At 39.8% G+C, this 23,292-nt stretch overlaps 2 protein-coding genes across 2 annotated transcripts; both read right to left on the bottom strand.

Annotated features, from left to right (window-relative positions):
* Positions 1-410: 410 nt before the first annotated feature.
* LOC120435346 lies at positions 411-4,844 on the bottom strand. Its single transcript, XM_039604764.1, has 3 exons — positions 4,617-4,844; positions 2,318-2,412; positions 411-886 (listed from the first exon to the last, which is right to left on the bottom strand). Exons 1-3 carry the CDS (start codon positions 4,694-4,696, stop codon positions 411-413), a joined length of 651 nt encoding a protein of 216 aa, XP_039460698.1. The 5' UTR covers positions 4,697-4,844.
* A 5,519-nt stretch (positions 4,845-10,363) lies between these two features.
* Positions 10,364-13,998, bottom strand: LOC116316153 (protein asteroid homolog 1-like). The gene is made up of 4 exons (XM_031734663.2): positions 12,754-13,998; positions 12,448-12,652; positions 12,057-12,219; positions 10,364-11,976 (listed from the first exon to the last, which is right to left on the bottom strand). The coding sequence occupies exons 1-4, from the start codon at positions 13,969-13,971 to the stop codon at positions 11,283-11,285; spliced, it is 2,280 nt and encodes a 759-aa protein (XP_031590523.2). The 5' UTR covers positions 13,972-13,998; the 3' UTR covers positions 10,364-11,282.
* Between the last annotated feature and the right edge of the window lie 9,294 nt (positions 13,999-23,292).

Raw genomic sequence — 23,292 nt, forward strand, 5'->3', positions numbered from 1 at the left:
CCTCTGTTTCTCCTTGTGGGTTAGGTGGCAAATAGTTCACCTCAGCCTTTCTTGGCTTTTTAAGATTCTTTGAAGGTGTCTTCTCATGTGCTTGCTTTCTTTTGAGAGAGTTCACATCCAGCTCAGGGCACCCAAGCCCTCTGAGTTTACTTCTGTAATTGCCCATTTTATATTTTAGTCTTTGTTGCCATCCATAGCATCCATTATAGGATCCTGGTTCTTTAAGGCATGGATGCTGTCGAACAAGTGCTTCAGCTACATCTGCTAACTGTGCAGATGTTGGGTAGGCAACATACTGAAAGATCGTTTCAGCCAATTTCTCAAGGATATCTGGAAGAACTGGAATAAAGTTGAGTTTAGTTCCATCCTTTTTGAAAGCTTCATTTCCTGAAGCAAGTAAAAGCTCAGTGTCATAAGCAAAGCGAGGAACAGAAAACTGGTAGGCCAGCGCTGTGTAAACGCTGACTCAGATGTTCAGGTGAGGAAAGAATTACTGTATCCTGAGATCCAGATGAGCAACTGGTGCCACAGGACACACTGGAAGTCTCTGACATTGCTGAAGCATTGACCAAGGTCTCTGATGCAGATATAAAGGAACTGTCTACATCACTAAATGTCAGAGTAACTGTGGGGGGTTCAATAATCTGAACCACCTTGAGTGTGTCCTTGTCCTTGATATCACCTGTTGATGTCAGAGAAAAATATTCTTCTCCAAAGTCAGCATCCTTATAGTGCAAAGTAAACTTTCCATCAACCTCAAAAGTGTCTTTCACAATAGATTCAAGTTCCTCCACTGTTCCAGGGATTCCATGTGGTAAGTCCAATTTTCGAATGTTATGGTCTTTGAGTATGATCCGAAGTTTAGCAGGATGAGACATTGAGATACCTACATAAAAAAGGAAAACAAAAAACGAAACAGAATTTGAGACTTCAGGCAGAGCAACAGACTTGAGGCAGAGCAAGGTAGTTGTACTACTAAATGTCTAATTATTGATTGAACATTACTATCCACAAAATTATACCATTTGAGCTATAGTGAAAAACTAAAATAAGGAAGACAAAGCAGCTTTGACAATACTGTATTGAAATGGCTACTGTGCCTTCTACGGCACATAGATGTGGTGCTTTAGGGTCACCATACGCTTCCCTGCTACAGTGTATGCTGCCAGTGGGATGATATCAGACAGATCACTGGGCTCAATAACTTTAACACTTCTTGTGTTTTCAAGCTCAAAGCTCCTGAAATGTTCAGAATACCATGCATTTAAGCATTTCACAATGAAGCCAACATTTCCATTAACTACAACCATCTGAGTCAGTTCCACAAAATCTGGCAGACCACCTGTTGATCCATGTGCCAGGATCATTCCAGTGGTGTAACTGGTGCCACTGTAAGACACAGTATTTGCCATCTGGACATTTGACTCCCCAGGGAACTTATTTTCCACTGCTTTCCTAATGTCTTCTCTTAGCACAGTCAAATTCACAGTTAATAGTTTTGTTGCCTGTAAAGAGGGCTGGGCTGTTTGATTTCCATGTAGATGGTAGGCAATCATTAACTGATGCTTCACTGATAAAGACAACAGAATGTTTCGAAAACAGTGGGTATGCCTCACCACACGCTTAAAAAAGCTGTGCTTGGCTTCAAAACGCATAGTCCACAGAAAAACAAGTGGACCAAAAGCTTTTATGAGTTGTGGATAGTGCTCTAGGAAATGATGTTTTGGTATCAGTCTTTCCTGTGGGAAAACTTCCTGAAATCTTTGCCGATGCTCAAAATCTTGCTGTCAAGAAAACAAATTGTTGAATCTGTATGAACAGATGAAAGGACAAGTTCAACTATATCCTTAAGGTTGAGAAGCAGCAGCCATGCTGGCTCACTCTCTGGTATTCTTTCCCCAACTATAAGGGGGAGGAGGCGAAGCAAAGCCCAGTTTTCATGCGCATTCCCTCCAACTGTTTTTTTTGTTGCAAAATTCAATGGAACTGGTTGTGGTGCATCAGTTTTATCAGCCCATCTGTATGGAAACTGTTTAATTGATTTGTTGAGCTCGTCTAGAGTAAAACACTTTCCCTTGATTAAGGTACTAAGGCAAAGTGCTAATTCCAAAGGTACAATACCTTCAAAGAGATCATGTAGCAAATCCGGTGGATAGCCAGATAAAACATCAAAATGTTTTAGGTTTTCGGTCAGTGGGCACAGTTTTTTTACTCCATAACAGTGAGACTCATTTTTATCTCCTTTTACAGTGTCAACATGTACCCTGTGTTCTTGTACTGTTCTTTGACTAAATGCTCCACTTCGAACATCACTTACTTGGATTTGGGACCGTTCTCCAAGACAAAACCTGCAGACATACGCACTTGAGAAACTCTCCACAAATCCTCCGAGAGAGTGTGCACCAAGGTTGTCTGCAACAACACAAAACACAGTTCCTTTGACACATATGCCTAATGAGGGAATGTAAAGTCCTTCTTCTTCTAGGCATGCAAGATCTTTCAACAGTGGCTCAAAGACAGCACTGTAACCAAATTGTTTTATATCATCAGATTTGCATAGAATGGCTAGGTAGATTGATGTCAGTGAGGACCTGAGCAATGGTGGTACATTAGCTAAAACCCAATATACTGCTGTAATTTTGTGCTTTTTTCTTGAGGTGCCAAGTGGATTACACACTTCAAACTCATCCACATACAAAATGAGGGAAATGGCTGGACTCTCTTCTGATAACAATTTATTGTTTTTAAAATTAGTGCCATGACGAAATGAGGTGTATTGTGTTTCAGAGCTAGTATCTGTTTCAGAGGCCTGTGTGAGGAAATCTTGGATCTCCTTTTTTCAAGACTTCATTCAGGGACTTTAAAACAGGTACATACTGAAACTTCTCCGGTCCCCAACACTAAGCAAATACTCAGTGGGTTCCACCAAACAAAAATGCTCCTTGAAATATTTGCTTCTTTTGTAAGAGGTAGAAAGAGGACCTTTATTTCCAAAAAGCCAATGTGATTGGGTTGCACTGACAGAGGTCTGCCACCATATCTGAAATCACTAAATCATCAACAGCACAATTATGCTTTTTAGGCTTAACTGTAAAATCTGTTTTAGAATAGGACCTGAAGCAGAGGAAGAAATGAATTGTAACTGTTCAACTAATTCATCAATACACCTGCGAGGTACATTGTATATACTTTCCAATTTTAGTAGTAGGTGGGCTAAATGTTTCTCAATTAAATTAGGCAATTCACCAATTTCTTCATCCTCTGCATTTGCTTCATCTTCACTCAATGGATTTTCAATATGTTCCTCAAGAGGATCATCTCCTGTATTCAAACGATTGACACACCTCTGTATCAGCTCAGGCTTGAAGTCATCCAATGAGTGAGGAGTGTGTTTTCGGTTCCTATGAGAAGCATATGTTCCATGAACATTTGTTCTGAAGTTACAGTTTTCAAAAACACAAGCAACAGTTTCCAGTTTTTTAAATGGTGCCCAATATGCTTAAAATATTCCTTTCAGTCGAAAATGTCCTTAAAGAGCAACATGGACATTTGAAAGATAAGACCTCTGAAAATGTCACTATATCAGAGGATGAATGGCTTCTTGATAAATGGCTTCGGAGGCTACTCCATGTTTTAAATGAGCAGTAACAATCCCAGTATAGGCAAGGCATAAACAGTCCACCATGGCTATGTCTAAGCCTGTAATGCTTTAAGAGCTCACTCCTTCTTGATGTTTCAAATTTGCAAATTTTGCAAGTCCAATGCATTTTGAAATTTACTGCAAGCTTTTGTAATGCAAAGAATTATTGAAGCTTTTGAGTTAACAAGCTATTTTAAGTATAAACCTTCTCTAAAACACTACAATGCAACACTGAAAAAAAATTAATCATAAAGACTGAACAAAATTGAATTTTAAAATGTACATCTACAGACTTCAGTTTAAACTTGTAATAAGGTGTCAAATCCAAATGTGTAAGAGAAATTTCTTTTAAACTATTTAAATACCACTGTGGACATGCCACAATCCCACACTTTACATTATGCTTACAATTACAGAAAGCAAATGCAAGTCGTATGCACACAAACACAAAAAATATTATTTTGGGGGTTTTTTTGCTAGGTCAACCAACTTTAACCTCAGGCAGAGTTCCCAGTCGAGCTTAGAACATCAGCACAATTGATATAAATACTTTTAGTCAAGGATAAATTCACCACATTTTACTCTGTCAGTAATTAGTTACCTCACCCGAGACCATCTTGTGGAAACACGAATTTACTCTGACACCATGATAAAAATGCAGACAGCTGCTGACTGGTTAATTTGAACATATACGGGTTCAAATTGAACATGCTCTGCTGTCGGCATGGTCTATCAGCTAACCAAATGTACCCTGACAAGTCACATATTTTAATTGTATCTGTACTCTTTTATTTGTGAGGAACGTTTGCTAGCTAAAAGAAACAGCTAGCTAAACTAAAAAAAAAACAACAACAACTCTACTCTGCTAAATTACGATTAAAACCATCAAATTTCAGTTTTTTAAAGATGACATTTTAAAGTGTACAAATATAACTTGTAATTCATCCATTTAAAATTCAGTACTTACTTAATTCACCGAACACAGTCAAGGGCAAACACACCTCTTCTCCCACGAGGCCACAAGAATCCAGAAACTGTTGTGCACGATACGAACATATGCTACGGGGTTGCCCTCTGCGGTCTGAACGGTCTCAATTCAAACAGGAAGGATGTTGAAACTCATTTTTACATGTTACACAAACTTAATATTTTCTGTTGTTGATTGATGACAAAAGTATTTTATTCAATATACTCAAACATTTAAGTTAAGGAGCTGTTTTTAATTTTGTGTTGCACTGACTTTTAACATTGATTAGTCAACTCACTGAAACGTGTACATGTAGACAACTTACTTTTTTTAGCAGAAAAGTGGTTTTTTGTTAAGTTCTACCGACAAACACAACGAATATTTTTTAGAGTGTATGACCGCCGGCCAAAACTGACACTAATATATTACTTTAGCTGACGCTAACTTCAAAGAACAGCATGAGAGTGTTAATAACGTTACTAATGTTCAGTTACACTTTACTAGGTCACATCTGTGACACACGTCACTTAAATAAAGAAGGAAATATTGGCTCTGTTTTATCTGCTGGGCCCAAAAGTGACTCCCCGTATTTAAACTGCTATGAATAACTTGTTGGTCTATAATATGTGAAACATGTGTCAAATGTCTCCATCATGAAAGATATCAGGTCATCTTGAGCCACAAAAACATTCCTATCATGAGGTAGAAGCTGGAATCAGTTTGTTGCAGAGGGACGTTTATATATCCCATATTTATCCAGTTAAAGTCACATTGAAATTCAAAATGTCTTTTCAAGAGTCGTCTGTCCAAGAGGAGCAGAAACAAATATAACAACAGTTATTTAAGCTGTTTTAAAGGCCACAAAGGAGCAGATTGGTTATAATGCAGCTGCTTCAGAGGAATAAAGATGAAACACTGTTTTTATTTCATGTGTAACACCTTTCAATCATGTGTTGACTAAAGTCTATTGACCAGTATAAGTAAAGACATCACACACACACACATGGAAACACTGAAACCTGTTTTTGGTGCAGCAGCGGTCCCAGCTGCTCGCCTTTATCTAGACTGGGTCGGCTGCTTATCTCAATATAATCAATGTTTAAAGTTCTCAGTGTTTCTGTGTTGCTTCGTATAGGATCTCCCAGCATCATCACTGTGCTGTCCAATCATTGTGTGCTAGGTTACCCTTATAGTGCAATGTGTGTTTGCACAAAGAGAAGCATGTGTGTCAAATATAAAGAAGCACAGAACAGAAAAAGCTGCCAGTTTCTTCTATTTAGAGTCAAGTTAGTGTTTTGTGTCTTTGTTTGAGGCCTAATGTCAAGCAGAGGTGTGTGTAACTGCACTGGTGTCACAGGCTGGGTCTCTGACCCAGCAGTTTGTTTTATTTTGTAATTTTTGAAGTTTTCATGTTAGTTTGGTTATAAGTTTGTGCTGTTCTTATTTAGGGGTTAGTGGAGGTTTAGGTTAGTTATTACTTATCATCTGTCTCGTTGGTTTCTGTGTTTTGGTTCCTTGTCTAGTCTGTCATGTGTGTCAGGTGTACAGAGGCTGAGGAGGCAGGTGAAGCAGGTGGAGCTGTTGTAATGCTGGCAGAGGGTGTGTCTTAGTAACTCTGTGAGGTAGAACTGGATCCAACATTGTGGATGTGTTGATGTTGGAGCCATTAAGATTCTCTGCACACTGTAGGATTTCCCTGTGATTCACTGCGGGGGCATTTTGGAGTCTGTCAATGAAACTCTTCATATTTGTGTTTGACACCAGTTTATAGAAACAGACAAATGTGTCATGCTTTTGTTCGGCCTCCACAAATATACACATTTGTTCATTGGTTGGACTTTTTGGAAGGAGACACATTGAAAACCATGTTAATAAGATCTTGTTGTTTCCTGTGGATCCGACACAGAGAGTGGACTTCAGACAGAAAGCGTGGAAGAGATTTTAGAGGCCGTGTGTGGCAACAGGAAGTTTCTGTATGTTTGCTGATCTTCCATGTGGAAAACAACACGTGATGTTTGTGAAGTTCTACAATGATCATTGTTCTGACAGCATTTTGAGTGGGAACAGTTCAAACTGAGAGTAGTGGGAGTTATTTACTGATTGAAACAAGCTGAATGTTTCTGTGCACGATGAAGATCAGCAGCAGCAGCTCAGCTGATCAATGAATTGACATCTATCAGTCATTTCATGAGATGAAGTCATCAGCAGACATTTGTTCTAACTGTGTGATAAATGTCAGAACGTCAGGGCTCTGCTTTAGTCACTACAAAGCGGTGGGGTGACCTCTACTGGCCACTCTAAAAAACTACAGGTGAACAACTGAACAGAATAAAACTGTAACTATGGGGCCTTTTCACAGATGTAGTTACTTATCTAAGGTGGAAAGTTTTTTTGTTTTGTTTTGTTTTGTTGTTTGTTCGTTTGTTTGTTTTGTTTGTTTTGTTGTTTGTTTGTTTGTTTGTTTGTTTGTTTGTTTTTGCTTTGCTTTGTTTTATTCTTTACTTCCAGCCCTGTGTACAGGAGCTGCATGGGAAAAGATCTTTTGTTACAAGGGTTGGCGTAATAAGCAAATGCTTCAGCCAATACCTTTTGATTAGCCTTGTCTCGTGCTTTCTTGCTTTGTTGTAATCTTTATTCTGTATTCACTGAGATATTTGAATGCTAATCAATAAAAAACAATAAATCAATAAAGAAGTATGCCAAAAATGGAGTGTCCAAGACAGGATAACTGCTTTAGTTCTTTAGTTTAGTTTACTGATTCATGTCTACCTGTTCTCTGGCTTAAATTGTTATGTAAAACTTTGAAATGCATAGATATCAAAAATACTACTGACAAAAGCTGTGTTGAATTAGGTTTCGACTGCCAGCACAACCTACCTTACATCTACAGAGAGTTTTTCTCCAAATGCATCCCTTATTTGTTCAGAGACAGTTTTCTTGTCCCAGGATTTTTGGAATTCAGATCCATTGAATATATGTCCTTGTTCATGTAAATGTTGTTTTGTGTGATGCTTGTGCGATAGATTGAAATATATGAAGGGTAAAATATATATATTTTTGAATAATTTTAATTTGTATTTTGAAATATATTATGAAATTTATTTCAAAATGTATAAAAAATGGCCACATTTTTTAAAATATATTGTAGCACATATTGTGGTGGATTTTTGTGTGATATGTATAACTATGTAACTATATATCTATCTGCACTGAACATATATACTGTAATTTTCACTGTAACTTTCATGTAGAGTCTTAAGCACAAGACATTTTTGCTTCACCGAGGTTTATTAAGTTGGTAAAATAACAGGGCAGTTAATGTAAGGGGAGAGTTCTCCTGAATAATTTACTCTCCGGTAACTAACCTTCCCTAATACACGCTCAACGTCTTTCATGCAGCACAACCAAAACAGTAACATTGTAACAGAGATCCTGAACACATCACAATAAAATATCATACGATATAATCACACACACGTACACACACACACATACTTTGAACCCACACTGAAGTGTTTTTATATATGAGAAAGCATGTAACCTATGTATTATATGTTATAAGATTGTGCCACTTGCTGTATAAGATATAATAATTAGGATTGATGTGTGATGTTTGACCGTGTCATGACCTACGGTGATAAGCCAGAGCAAGGGGTACTCAGAGTCCTGACTGGCCTTTGGCCAAGACCTTGGCCGCTGCCTGACCTGAGCAGCTGTGTTGGAGGCGTGGGAAAGTTACCCAGCAGCAGGGGGCGGGGATACTGGTCCCTATATTAGGGGACCAGAGGGCACCCCTAGTGCTCCTTTTCCTCCTGCTGCTGCTTCCTGTCCGTCTCGGTGTTGCTCTGCTGTCTGTGTTTAAGGCTGTACATCCCGGGGTTTTGCTTTGCTTGCTTTCTGCTATGTAATTGTCTTGCTAAATGTCTGTATGTATTTTTTCTGCTGTTCATATGATTCAGTGTATTAAACTCTGTTCCAAGAATTCTACTCTTTTACAGAGCATCTTTTTGAGTGTCTTGATTTTAATTGGATCTAAAAGGGTTGGATCTCCACATCGTTGGTGGGAGAAGGTTATCAGGATGGCTCCAAAATTGGCGACCACAATATACTTTTTTTTCTTTACCGTACTTCCCCCAAAAATGGGCAAAAATCTATATAAGAAAATTTTTTATGCCCGTCACCACTCAAGCTCACTGCGGTGCATGCAAAAGCGATGAGAAAATTCACACAAAAAAAGATTATTACTATCTTGTGTCTCTTTTCCTCAGTTTTTCTTCTGGTTTCTTTTACTTTGGTGTGACTAACCTCAAGCATGAGTGTTCTCAAGTGGGAGCTGGCGTTTTATTACTGGACCACCTAGATGATTTGCTGAGCCAGAGGACGGTTAGAGAGGGTCGGAGCAATGACACAAGTAAAGTGTGGTGACCCTCTCTTTAAAAGAGGGTCACCACACTTTACAAGAGAGGGAGTGTAGAGATTAGAGAAATATTTTACTGCTATTGTTCATAATCATCATTATTACCATTGCATTAATAATACAGTTTATAGTATTGATATTGCATTCAGATGTTTAAACATATTGGCACCCAATTAGCCTTTATTACAGATGCAGTTATAACTGCTTTAAACTGCTGAGTTGAATCTATAATCTTAAATGCTTTTGAATGCTTTTTATAATCTTAAATGTTTATATGCAGATTACATTGCATTATAAAGAAGGGCCTAACTCTGAGTACACTCTGTGCCAAAATAGACAGGAAACTGCATGCTTTGCAGAAAGTGAAACTAAAAGCAGAGTCTAAGTGCAAGTTATTTTGAGGAGCTGTTTGGATGATGTTATTTGAAAAATCAGGTTATTCATTATTGTCCTTTATTCATTTATATCCTTTTGATTAAGCTTTTAGTAGTGGTTCCTGATTAAAACATTTGTTCAACCTATTACATATACATAGTTTCAGTTAGGTTATTACACATATGAGAGTGGCTTCTGTCTCTCTGTCTGGTGAGAGGTCAGGAGCTAGTCGGCGAGGTGAGGCAGAGTGCATTTGAGGTTAACACACCCACACACACATACACTGTAGGTAAACTAATTTAGAGGTGAAAGTTTAATCATCTTTGCTTGCAACTGCAAAATTGTGTCTGCACAAGTGACAGTGTGCCTTACGATATGCTGCTAACGTTCCGAGATAAGCGAGGGCACCCCTGGGATGGAGACGAGGCCATGTTCTTTTCAAACTGTGTTAAAAGTCATTGTGGTTTTGAGTTGACGTATGCATGTATTGTATCTGCTTAATGCAAGAGGGGGAGTTAAACCCTGATACTATAAAACTATTGTCTTGTGTATTTTTGGGCGGAGATCTACAGCTGATGTTGTGCAGTGTACATCCCCCACGTGTGTTCATTAAAATCATCGTTTGACTCATTATCCTGGACCAGTGTTGTTATTTGGACTTCCTCCTTAATATTTGAACCTTAACAAGTGTAAAGACTGGAAAGTGACATCTTATCGGTTGTAATAGCTGTGTTCTTCCACAGGGCAGAGCTGTGCAGAGTGAAGTAAAAACATTTCCCTGATGAACTTTTAATAAAAAGACATAACTGAGGCAAAAGTGAGTAGCTGTCAGGACCCCCCCCCCCACACACACACACACACACACACACACGCAGACACACACACACAGACACACACACACACACACACTGCTTTATTCTTCACCTCCACCTTCATCTGGATAGTTCAAGAACAAACTGTCTGGTTAGTGATTATTAATATCTGTAACTTTATTCAAAAACATTTTACAAAGTGCTCTAAAAGATTAGCAAAAAAACTGAACACTAAATTCAAATCGCAGAGAAACAGTTTCAGTTTATTTGTGAAGTTATTTGATTGTAATAGTGATTTGGCCCAAACGTCAGATTATATACAGACAATACATATATAATACCTCTACATTATTGTACTAACCTTAATCACTAAACGCCCTAAAGTTATACTAGAAATTCTAACATAAAAAATGCTAATATATGAAGTCAGTGACAACTAGAAATAATAGCACCTCGATTACAAGTTTGAAAAATCTACACAGCGTTCCAAATCAAACATATGTTAGTAGCAAATGTTGTGTTAGAGTCCGTTTGAAGACGGAGAAAGATGTTGACATTTTTAAAGCGCTTTGAATATTATTCCAGATTTGTGGACCTCTACATGGTCACACTGTAGACAAAAAATATTACAAAGAAATAAAAAAGGTCTTATAACAGACACATTAAAGTGATGGTGAGGTCCTTGTCCTTTATTTAACATCAATTTGTGTTTCCTGCATTTGGACGTCTTATGGCCTGAGCTCTTATTGGCTGTTGTGAATGTGAGTTATACATGAGTTCCTGTGCAGACAATGTAGTGTTAACAAACACCGGCTATTAATTTCTGCCTCATTTCCCTGATAAATTCTTCTTTCCTCTCTCAGCTGCTAATTAAACAAAACTGTGTCTTAAAACTGTGTCACTGCATTTCTTTGTGTTCTTAACTTTTACTGTAAAAATATATTCAGTAAACCACATTTAGCTGTTTTGGCTCTTTAGTTTTATGGAGTCTGTGAGGACAGGATTTTGGGAGTGGGTGACAGAACGAACTGTTCAGAGGTGTGTGTAAGACCCTAACCCTGCTTTCTGGTTTTAACTTAAAAAATCCTTCAGATGTCTAGAAAGGAGAGCTGCACCATCCAAAGTGGGATGGATGCCATCTTCCTCAATAAGACCAGGGTTTTCGCTGAAGGTTTGCCAGTTATCTATGAATACCACATTGTTTTCTGAGCACCACTCCAACAGCCAGCGGTTCAGTGACAGCATGGTCTCATTGGGGAAGGGACCAGAGAAAGCTACAGTGTCTGACATTGTTCTGGCAAAGTTACAAACAGATTCAATACTATTTTTAGTGTCCTCAAATTGCTGTAGCTGGATATCATTACTGCCAACGTGAATTACAATCTTTTGAAATCTACGTTTAGCCAACAGTTTCAGCTCGGCCTCAATGACAGGTGCTGTTGCTTCTGGAATGCATTTGATCCTGATTTCTGGAGTATCTAGCCGCAGATTTCTGAGTGCAGAATCACCAATAACCAGAGTTGTTTCCATAATGTGTAGATTGTCTAGACTGGTTATGAGATCTTCATCTGAGTTCTCCTCTTCCTCAGTCTTCTGCAGTTGTTGGCATTCTTCCTCACTTGAGGACCCCTCTCCAGTACTTTTTGGTTTAAGAATGGTCTTTAAATATTTATATAATTCCTTCTTTTCTCCTCTCAGTGTTTTCTCTAGTTGTTTAATTGTGTCTTCATCTGCCAGCCGATGAAGGAGAGGTCCACAGTAAAGTCTGACAAAGCACAAAATCACAGTTAAAGTTGATGACGTGTGTTAAACATCTATGGAGCACATCATTAGTCTGGGGTTTACCGTGCACACTGAGGTTCTGGTAGAGGGGAACACAGCAGCTGGTTCAGGTGGAGACTCTGCCTCATGCAGCACTGCCATTGGCTGAAAGCATGAGCCACACGTGGCTGCCAGATACTCACACCTTCATCCTTTAAAGCTTTCATCCTCCTCTCAAACTCGTCCTCTACAGACAAAGTAAGACAAAGTTTTGGTGCCACAGAACCAGAGACCAGCAGCAGTTTCTCTTCTTGTTCAGGCTGATGTGGAAGCAACAGTGCTGCTGCTGTCACACAAAATCTGTTTAGAATAACTCTGATTACAGGAACTCTGACTACACTCCATCTGCTGACTGCTTGTTACCAATAAATGCATTCCATTGTAGATATCCATAATGTTACCCAGTGAGACTAACCTGGACCATCAAGGTGACACGCAAACCACAGTAGGAGAGCGTGGAGGCAGTTTACAGTTTCAGGTTTTGGGTGGTGTTGTAGCCCCTTGAACCAGAAAAGAGTCACACAGACTGGCAGCTTCAGCTGGTCGGGGATGTTTTCTAAGTCTGATGTCTGAACCTGCAGAGCTTGTTCAAACACCCTGCGACGCAAACCCTCAGGAGCCTGCACAGAGAGGTACCACAGACAAGATGCTCACATGTACCACAGAAACATGCCTACCTGTCAGAGTAATTAAACACATATTCAGTGATTAACCTCAGTACCTTATGCAGACGCTGTAGTTTCAGTTGTTTCTGTTCATCACTGCTGGGAAGTATTGATGTGACACGGTAGTCTTTGATCTCTTCTCCATCCCTGTCATATTCAGTAATATTACCTCCTGTTAACAGTCCATAGAAGTACTGTCTGATGCGGTAAGCAGCTTTGTAACTACTGCGCTGTGAAAAGTCCTCCACAAGTGGGGTCAGCAGAATTGTCTTCTGATCCACAACACTTATGACGAAACTGGTGAGTTCTCCACGCTCAACTTTTTCACACACCCATGGTGGAGAACTTGTGTTTTCTGTTTTTTCTAGTTCATCATATTTCTGAATGGAGCGTTCAAATGTTTGCCTCTCTTTTACATCAACATGTCCTAAAGTGACAGTCAGAGCTTTGCTTCTCTTCTCTGAGGCACTCAAGCCTCCCCATCCCTCTATTTCTTCAGGCACTTTACTAAAAAAGCTCAGTATACCTTTCAGTATTTTAATGTCATCTCTGGTTTCTATTCCTGCAAGTTTAAGTTTTTTATCATCTTTTAATTTTGAATAATCATTTCCTGCTGTTGAAGCAAAGACTGGCATGAGAGCAGGTTCCAATTTAAAACGCTCACAAAACTTTGAACGTGTGTAGAGCTTAGCAGGAATTTTTCCATTCTTTTCTTTTTTCCACTCAAAGTTGTCGAGATAAAGGAAACCTTTGTGCACATCAAAGATGCAAAAATCTGTGTCTCTGGACAGCACAGCACATTGTTTCTGATTTGCAGCAGAAACAACCTCAGGGTCTGCCTCACCTAAACACACTTTAAACTTTATGCCTTCTATGCCCTTTATGCCTTCTGTTAAGATTTCTATGAAGACATCTTTGACCAGAGGTGGTAACACATTATCTTCTTTTTCTAAAGTACCGCCAGTCTCTATTTTCTTTGCTTTTTCCAGTTTATCGCCAAGGCGAAACACAGATGTTGTGCGCTTGTCACGATCTGTGGCTCCATCTAGGATGACATAAGGAGTGACTCCACAGTTGTGCAGAGTCGTAAAGAACTTACAGACCTCATCTTTGAATCCAGGATAATCTCCTCCACAGCGCTGGTCCAGCTTTGGATCAGAGTTAAAATACAAAAAATAGTACAAAGCTGCCCCATCAATGATGACATCTACTTTTTCTATTTCAACTTCTTCACAGGAAGAATCTATTATTTTTTCCAAGTTTGAAACCCCCATGATTCCTTAAAGTGTGGTTAAGGTGAGTGGTGGTAGTAGTGCTAATGCCTCTGTGTCTGCAGATATTTATACATCTACCAGAACATCATACAGGTACACACCCAAACTGACAGAACCAGTCACACCTGTTCTGACTAATCTAGCATACCTATGTTACTCTTTTGGTTTCATTTAGCTCTGTGGAGCAAAACCAAATGTGTTTCATTTACTTTCCAGCTCTGTTAAGGCACTTTGTCTTTTATCTACACATGTGACAACTGCCGTTTAAAAAAATGAGCAATTTAAATCATCTATGTTATGAAAAGGAACTTTTTAAACTGAAACCCATTGCTAAATAAAGCCAGATTTATCTCTTCACAACAGTGATCCATGCTTTTACCACCTTTCAAATGGATTATGTTAACTTTGTATATTCAGTTCAGTTTCTCTTGTCTTCACTACAAATAGTTCAAACTCAGCTGTCTGTGAAACAATGAATTGATTCTAGACTCGTCAGAACATATCCTAATGTGGTTATTTGTGACTTTAATCTTAAATGATTAGCTTTAAATATCCAAACTACAACTTAGCAGTTAAACACTGAAACAATAAACTGAGAATACTAGAAGCCAAATCACATGACACATCCCACATCCAGTAACCATCACAAGTTAAAAAAAAAATCATTTGAGGGAATCTTAAACTTCGGTAGAAGATTTATAATTTTACGATTTCATTTTGCTGTTTTGCAAACATTGTACGTTTAGATTTGAAAACCAAAGTAAAAGCAATAAATGCCAAAAAATATTAGAACTTAATGCTCTCTGATATGTAAGTGTTAATTTGTGAATTACCCGTTGTTGCCCTAAAAATCTTTTGTTTCAACCTCTTGTTATCACAACTCAAGTAATAACTTTTTTTTGTCAGTGACAGAGTGATGACCTGTCCAGACCTCACCTCTCACCCAATGATGAGAGGTGAGTTCTTTTAGTTCCATGAAAGCTCTCAATCAGCCAAGGTTTTTAGGTAAACTCACCCGAAAACCTTGGCTGATTGTGACCTACATCCGTTTTTACACCTTGACTCAGATGAGAGGTGAAACGTCTTCAAGCAACTTAAAGAAGTCCAGACGCTTTTCTTTCCATGCTCTTTACACTACGATGACCTGGATGACTGAGAACCTTCACAGACTTACAAAAACATGCTTTTTCAAATCAATTTTACAACATTTACTAAAATATTTGTAACTTCTGTCGTGTTCAGAATTTGTTGAGAGGAATCTCAGGAGAAAGATCTGTTGTTTAAAAAGATTTAATTTGCTTTGGCAGGTGAAATTACAAGTTTACACAGCGCTATGGACCTCTGTCTGAATCGGCAGCATGCTTCACAGAAAGGATGACACTGATTCAGGTGGTACAGGTTTTATACTACAACAATAACAAAGATTATTATGGCTATCTGGCTCCCACACGGACGAGGCAGTCTTGCTGTCTCGCTGCGAATCTTCACTATCCATGTCCGTGACCTCGTCTGGTATCTGCTCCTTCCTCTGTAAGAGACAGAAAAGGAAAACGCCTCTCTGCCTAGCGTTGATAACCTAATGTTATTACCCATTGTTCTTCTAGTAATTCAAAGTTGGTTTAGAATATCATTTTCGGGACTCTCTGACCCAGAGACTTATTCTAACCATTATCCATGTGTGTAAGCGTGTTTGCAATTACCCCTCTGCACTCTAAGTCCTTCCTACAATATATCAGTCCGGACAGTCATGCCGAACAAAGCTTCTGACCTTCAAAAGACTGAGTGCCGACTCACATGAGCACATTTGCAGTGTAGGTATGAAAATGATTATAACCACTTATTTTAGTAAGAGAAATCAAACATTTTCAATCCTAACACTTTTTATATCTAAAACACAATTTTAAATGTTAGATCTTTTACGTTTTCTCTCCTCTCTTATGGAAATTGTGAATGTACTGGTACATTTTTCCTTTACTTGAGCATTTTATCACTGCGAGCCTCATTCATCCCTTTCTCCTTTCCTGAGCATTTTAGCCTAACATTCACACATTCATCCTTCAGTAGGTGCACTGGGGAGACGACACTCGGTGTTCAGCATCTCACCCAAGGACACTTCAATATACATACTAGTGTACCCAGGGATCAAACCACGACCTTTGGATTGGTAAATGACTTTGTCTTCCTCCTGAGCCACAGCCACCCATACATGATATGTACAACTGCACATATGAACAGGATGTATTCAGTTTGTTTGCTGCATTAGCTGACTTTCTCTGAGAAACAGAGAAGAATGTTGAGACGGGTGGAGGATGAGGTGAGGCTTTGTGTCACGTGATTTAACAGAAACTCTAAAACAGGTACAAGCAGTTTTGTCTTTTCGGACCTGAACACTCGAGGCTTCCACAAATCAAGCTGAACAGGTTGAAGCTGTTCGTTGGAGGACGCAGTCACCTGGATACTTGACCTCACTGCTTGAACAATAGCAAAACAGAAGGTTAATGTGTTCATGGCATCAAAGACAGTGAGCTTGTCTCAGAGTTTTTTGTTAGAGGCCATCACAGCACAGCAACACAACACTTTTATTAATCTATTAATTATTGTTTCTGGACACCAATTTCCCTCCTTATTTTCAGTCCTGATGCAGGAATCCTTTTGCCACACACTTTATCCAGTTCTCTTAAGGGAGTTGGGAAAAAACAATGTAAATGCTCAGATGTTTGCACAAAAGTACTCTGACAGGTGTGAGGGATGAGCAAGCTGGTGCATTATCAGATTTAACTGATGGGCATAACAGTGCACAAAGTGTGCATGAGACAACGTTTCCTTTAACCTTGCCTGCAAGCCTGATGATGTGCTGGTAATTACAGCTGCCCCATTGTAGGGATGGATGACACTGATTCAGGTGGTACAGGTTTTATACTACAACAATAACAAAGATTATTATGGCTATCTGGCTCCCACACGGACGAGGCAGTCTTGCTGTCTCGCTGCGAATCTTCACTATCCATGTCCGTGACCTCGTCTGGTATCTGCTCCTTCCTCTGTAAGAGACAGAAAAAGAAAACGCCTCTCTGCCTAACCTTGATAACCTATGTTTGCAATTACAATGGTTTCGTTCAGCCTGCTGTCCCACAGGTTCCCCTCCAGTGTGATACTCAGCCTTTCAGCTCTTACCTATTAACAGGGGTGGGGTCCTGTGGTCGAGTCAGTGCTAAATCAGCTGTCATCCCCATTCAGTGGGTCTTCAAGACTATCAGCCTGCCTCGTCATGAGAACGCACTAAACGAACAAAGGCATTTTATCATCTAAACGTGATTCAGTTTCTTTTGATCATTAAAGCTTAACCCTTTAAGACCTACCATAGAACCAAGTCCGCCAGAGCTTATATTATATTTTTACATGCTGTGGAGCCATTTTTGGGAGCATTTCAAGTTGATATACATCAATACAACCATTATGGCCCAAATTTTAATAATATGTCTGCATTAAGTGCATAATAATTACATAAATCACAAAATTGCCAAAAAGTGCAATAAACTACAAAAAAATTTAAAATGTTTTTTTTTTTTTTTTAACATATATTTCTAGTTAGAGAAATTTAAGAGGCTTATCCCTCAAAACTGTAAATACAAAAAAGTTGCACAAATTAGTTTCCCACCACAGGAAATTTATTTTGAGTGTCTTCATTGTTTTATTTTTGAAATACACCAATTTTTATATACTGCAGGAAAAACGAAAATAAATATTATAATGCAAATTGCAAAAAAACCAGCATGTGCATCAAAATAAACTATTTCCAGCAGTGCAATATGAGTCCTAAGCATCCCAGAAACGACACAGAAAGTCATAAAGTCAAACATAACTTTTAAAAACACCAGTACAGGCTCATAAGGCCCCGATGGTAAAAAACTATATTTCCGCAAAATGACGTCACTTCCGGTTTCGGGCAGGACATGGCGGACATGCGATAGTTCACGCTGATGGACGTAGGAAGTGTTATGAACAGCTGATCAGATCGGCAAAGCGTGTTTCTGGAATATTATGTTTTTGTTGCTGCAAGTGCTTTTTATGCAGGTTTTGCAAAGCTATATGTGGAAGGAAACCGTGACCTAGGACAAGCTGATGGCATAAGATGTAAGTACAACTCCTCTGGTTTCATATGCAAAAAAATTTATTGCGCTAGCTCATGTGGTTGCAGTGCTACCGGGATGTTAAAATTGTTATGCAAAACGGAGTGTGCCCACTCCGACCGGCTTTAAAGGGTTAACAAATTGCAAAACTGGGTTGGCATTTATGATTTATGTGTCTGTATGTTGAAACATGCATACTTATCTTAAATGTGTGGCAAAAAACCGAAACTTAACGAATTTTTATTTTTGCTTCTCAGGACCAGGGATATACACCATACAAGAACACTATCCACAAAAGTGTTCTTGTCTGTTCAGGACCTCCCCGTTGTTACCAGCTAAAACCAAAGAAAAAAAGTTTGGAAAGTTTGGAACAAAAATGACTGTTGGTGAAAAAAATTTAAAAAAAAGACAAATAAAACCATCTTACTTGTGGCTGAAACAGGAGCAGGAAAATCTACTCTGATCAATGCTCTGCTCAACTACACCATGGGGGTGAAGTGGGAGGATTGAGTCTGGTTTCAGATCGTAGAGGAGGGGGAGAGAGGTCAGACATCAGATGTGATCGTGTACGAGATCTTTGGTTTTGAAGATAAAACTCTGCCCTACTCTCTGACTGTTGGGTCTAAACTCAGACCCCGCTGTATCCAGGACTTATTCCCATGAAAGAAAAACAAGGCAACAGCGTTCGATCGATTACTTGCGCAAGGGAGGCCTCGTTGGTATCTTAGCTCATCACGAATGACCCCAACGATGGCCTCCTCTCGCTGCCTTTTATTGAGAGACAGTTCACACAAAACACAGCAAAGCAACGCTCACATGGTTCTAAGGCATTGTATGTATATGTGTGAACTTCTACATGTAAGTAGGAATGTGTGTGTGTGTGTGTGTGTGTGTGAGACCTCCTGCTGACCAAAGGGTCGTAAACGCAGGAAGCTTACATCAAAAGAAGCAGATCTTCCAGATAGGATGTATCTGCAATAAAACATTATTTTTATGCTCCCAATTATTCCTGTGTAGTATATTCTTAGCCATGCACCTCATGCTTGACAATTTCAGTGCAGGCGTCATTCATACACAGGCTTCTATCATGTCATTCATTCATGTCAATTCATATTGTTATAAAAGTACATAATTAACAAATGTATTAGAAATCATTTTAGTTCCAGACCAGACATTAACCAAATTATCCAGCCTTGTGGTGCATCTACTCCTGTCGTGCGATTCATCATGTATTCCTGCAAGTAAACAACTGAATGTAACAGTCAAACAAGAATAATCCACATTCTCAAAAATCATATGTCACTACAATCCAACTGTATACAGACATAGGCACTCAAACACATCAGTTGACTTTATCGTTTGTCCATGTGGCTCTCAGCTAACTTCAAAGCTGTAGCCTGGTCAACACCCTTCTTTATGACTCCTACCAACCCCCCAAATCTTCTCACTGTGGGCATCCTGTGGGGGTTAGAGTCAACTGGTGAATTATCCGCATTTACAACTCTTCTCCTGTCCTGTTGTCACCACAGGAAAAGCTTTGTAAAGGAAATTGGATCAAGCTGTTTTGATCTTCTTGGCTCAAAACCTCAACGAGCTTAGAGAAGTGTTCATGATGTAAATGTAGACAAAAGGCTTCTCTGTTTGCATCCTTCTTGCAGAGGACACAGAGAATAGGTGATGTTGCACAAATTTCATGGTAAATCTCCACCTTGGACTAATCCATAGCCCTTCATACACATAGGTAACTGGCCTGTTTCCAGTTCATTTAGCTGGTCAATGTCCTGCAGCAAGTCAGATACTTTGAGTCAGACTAGCAGGTCTGTCTTACCAGAGCAGTTCACCTTCCCAGCTACTGGTGAATCAACCGTCCATTCAGGTTCAGAAGTTGAAATGTTGGCAGTGTTCCAAGTACGTTTACTCCTGGATGTGTTGCTAAGGCAACCAAACAACTGTCTCGCTCTCAGTGATGCTATATGACCACAGTCCAGAAGAATGTGTAGCCAGTGGCATCACAAGCATAACCATTGGTCTTGTTGTTTATGTGAGCGGTTGTGTTCATAAACTGCCACCAGTAGTTGGTTGAAAACCCATGCGGGTGCTGGGTGTGGTTTGCTCTGTCCCAGAGCGCTCCTGTCAACCCACTCAGGATCAACACGCTCAAGAAGGTGCTTAGCCATTCTAAGTTGGGTTCTGGATCCTTTGGTTTCTTCACCAGGATTGAGACGAGAGGTCCTAGAGATATACTCCCCCCTTTGTACCCTGGCCTTTTCACCATCACCCAGTCGGCCTGGATGTGTGTCACCTTCTTGCAGTGCGCTTGATGTATCCAAGTGTCTCTTTCAGCAATCTTCACTGCTGTGGTCGTCGTCAGCAGCACCTTATAGGGACCTTCCAACCATGGACTGGACCAGCACTTCCTCTTTATGGCCTTTATCAGCATCCAATCTCCAGACTTCAGACTCTGCTCCTGCGGAGAAACAGAATCATCTGGCAGATCATTTGTTCTCATGACTTCTTTACTTTTAAACATTTTAAGCATCCAATCTGCTAATATGCTCTCTCTTCTGCTTTTCTATCATCACTACAGAAGACTAGAACTCTAAATGCCCTACCATATATAATGTCTGTGAAGGTTCTCAGTCATCCAGGTCATCATAGTCAAAGGAATTTGCAAAGAAAAGCGTCTCGACTTCTTTAAGTTTCTTGAAGACGTTTCACCTCTCATCCGAGAAGCTTCTTCAATTCTAAGGTCAAATGGCCGAGAGTCCCAGATTTAAACCCAGTGGGAGTATCCCCCCAAAGAGGGACAAAGGACCCCCTGATGATCTTCTAATCACCTGAGCCAAGGTGTGAAAGTGGGTGTGGGACCTAATCAGCCAGGGTTTCGGGTGAGCTCATTGTGAAACCTGGCCCCACCTTGTCATATGAATTCCTGAGGTCAGATGGCCCAGGATGTGAGTGGGCATTAAGGCGTCTGGGGAGGGAACTCAAAACTGGATTATAGATGGCAGACAGTTGGTGTCGTAAACCACCGCCTCTGTTCAAAGATGGTCGCTCACAGTGGACATAGATGGCCTCTTTCACTCCTCTTTGAAACCATCTGTCCTCTCTGTCCAATATGTGAACATTGGCATCCTCGAAAGGATAAAGGTCACACTTTTGAGGATGCCAGTGTTCACATTTTTAGAGAGGAGGTTCAGCATCTGAAGCAATGGTGTGACGACAACAACCTGCATCTGAACACAGCCAAGACCAAGGACATGATGATCGACTTCAGCAGAACAAAGCCATCTGAGCACTCCACCCTCTACATTGATGGAGGAGGTAGAAAGGGTGGAGAGCTTCAAGTTCCTCGGAGTCCACATCTCGGCCGACCTCACCTGGTCCACAAACATCTCCCACCAGGTAGGGAAAGCACAACAAAGGCTGCACTTCCTCAGGAAGCAATGTCAAGCCCCAAAGCCTGCTAATTCATTTCTACTGCTCCACCATCGAGAGCCTTCTGACCTCCTGCTGCACCCTCTGCTTCAACTGCTGCACTGTGGAGGACAAGAGGAAACTGCAGCGCGTGGTGAGGGCAGCAGAGCGGCCAATCGGCACTTCACTAACCCCCCTCAGAGACATCTATACTGGCAGCCTTCACCAGGAAGCATCATCATCATCAAGGACCCCTCCACCCTGGACACTCACTTTCCCACCTTCCCTCTGGTAAACTCTACAGGTCCAACAAAGACAAACAGACTCAGTAGAAGTTTCTACCTCCACCCTGATTGAAGGTTAACTGTGCTGTTAACACTCATGGACACTTGCACTAGATTTATTTCTAACCAGTATTCATTACAGTAGAATTCCTGCCTCTATTTATAGAACTGTATTCTTTTACAGCAGCAACCAGCATTCCTACCACTTACTCAATGTGCAATCCCACCAATCACAGAGCACCTTATACTGACCTGATCCTCCTCTTTACACTGTACCTGCAGATATATCTATAGATGTGTTTCTGTATAGAACTTGTGCAGATCCTTTTGTTTACTTCATTTATTGTGCATTACACACATTCCCTGTGTAGGTACCTCTGAAACTTGTTCTTATCTTTATTTATCTTCTTCTATTATCCTAAGAATCTGAATGTAAACAGATACAAGCTGCCAATGGAGAGATGCCAAACTCCTCATTGTTCTGGTAACAGTGACAATAAAGATCTTCTATCTTATCCTGATAGAATTTCTATGAATTTGTGTCAAACTGTGGACTCACGGGACGAGTCTTCAGATGACGTCTCTGCTCATCGCAAGAACTCGAGCAACTAACCATAAACGTTCATCCTCTCTGTGTCTGACTTTTAGCTTCAAAATCGCTTCATTTCATTTTCTTCGTTTCTTCTTAACATAGAAAATTCCATTATGAACATTTGGCTGCATATGAATATACTTCACTTTATGAAGCATCAACCATGCAGTTCATCTTCAGTTAGATTCACCATCAGCTCATTTTCACATCAACATCCACATAATGTCTTTTTGATTCAAATACACAGGAAAACTTTCTTCCCAGAAACAAATATATTCAGTATAATTGATTTGATTTCCATGTTACTGTTAGATTAGTGGCTCCTCCATCCTTTCCACACAGACTCTCAGTGTGGGGCCTACAGAGTTATTATCATAGTTTCTTATTGGTTGCTTTGGTTAAACTTCTACCTGATTGTATTCTAAACAGTTTCAGTCAGTTAAGCAGGATTAACTATCAGCACAATCACATATGAATTATGACTCTATTGTTAACTCTTAATGTCTTTTATCAGGATGGAGTTCTGGCACATTTCTTATCTTCCAACATTCCTGCAGCCACACACACACTAATCTCTCAAAGCTGAGTCTACACACACAACATCTACACATTTAAATCATGTCAATCATTCAACATATTGATTAAACTTCTGATTCAGAATGAAGATGATTTACTAACAGCACTTCATATCATTGTAAACACAACAGCCTGAATGTTAAAACCTTTTTATTTCTCTCAGAGCCAATAAGAGGTGAGGGGGGGACTTCTGTCTCTCTCTGTCCCACCTCTCTCAACAAGGGCTCATTAAAATCATCCCACTTTCATCATTCATTAAAAAACATATTAATGCTGACTATGTGATGTAATGCAAGAACAGTAGAGGTGAATGGATGGATAA

Source organism: Oreochromis aureus, linkage group 3 (genome assembly GCF_013358895.1).
Source record: "Oreochromis aureus strain Israel breed Guangdong linkage group 3, ZZ_aureus, whole genome shotgun sequence".
Lineage (NCBI taxonomy): Eukaryota > Metazoa > Chordata > Actinopteri > Cichliformes > Cichlidae > Oreochromis > Oreochromis aureus.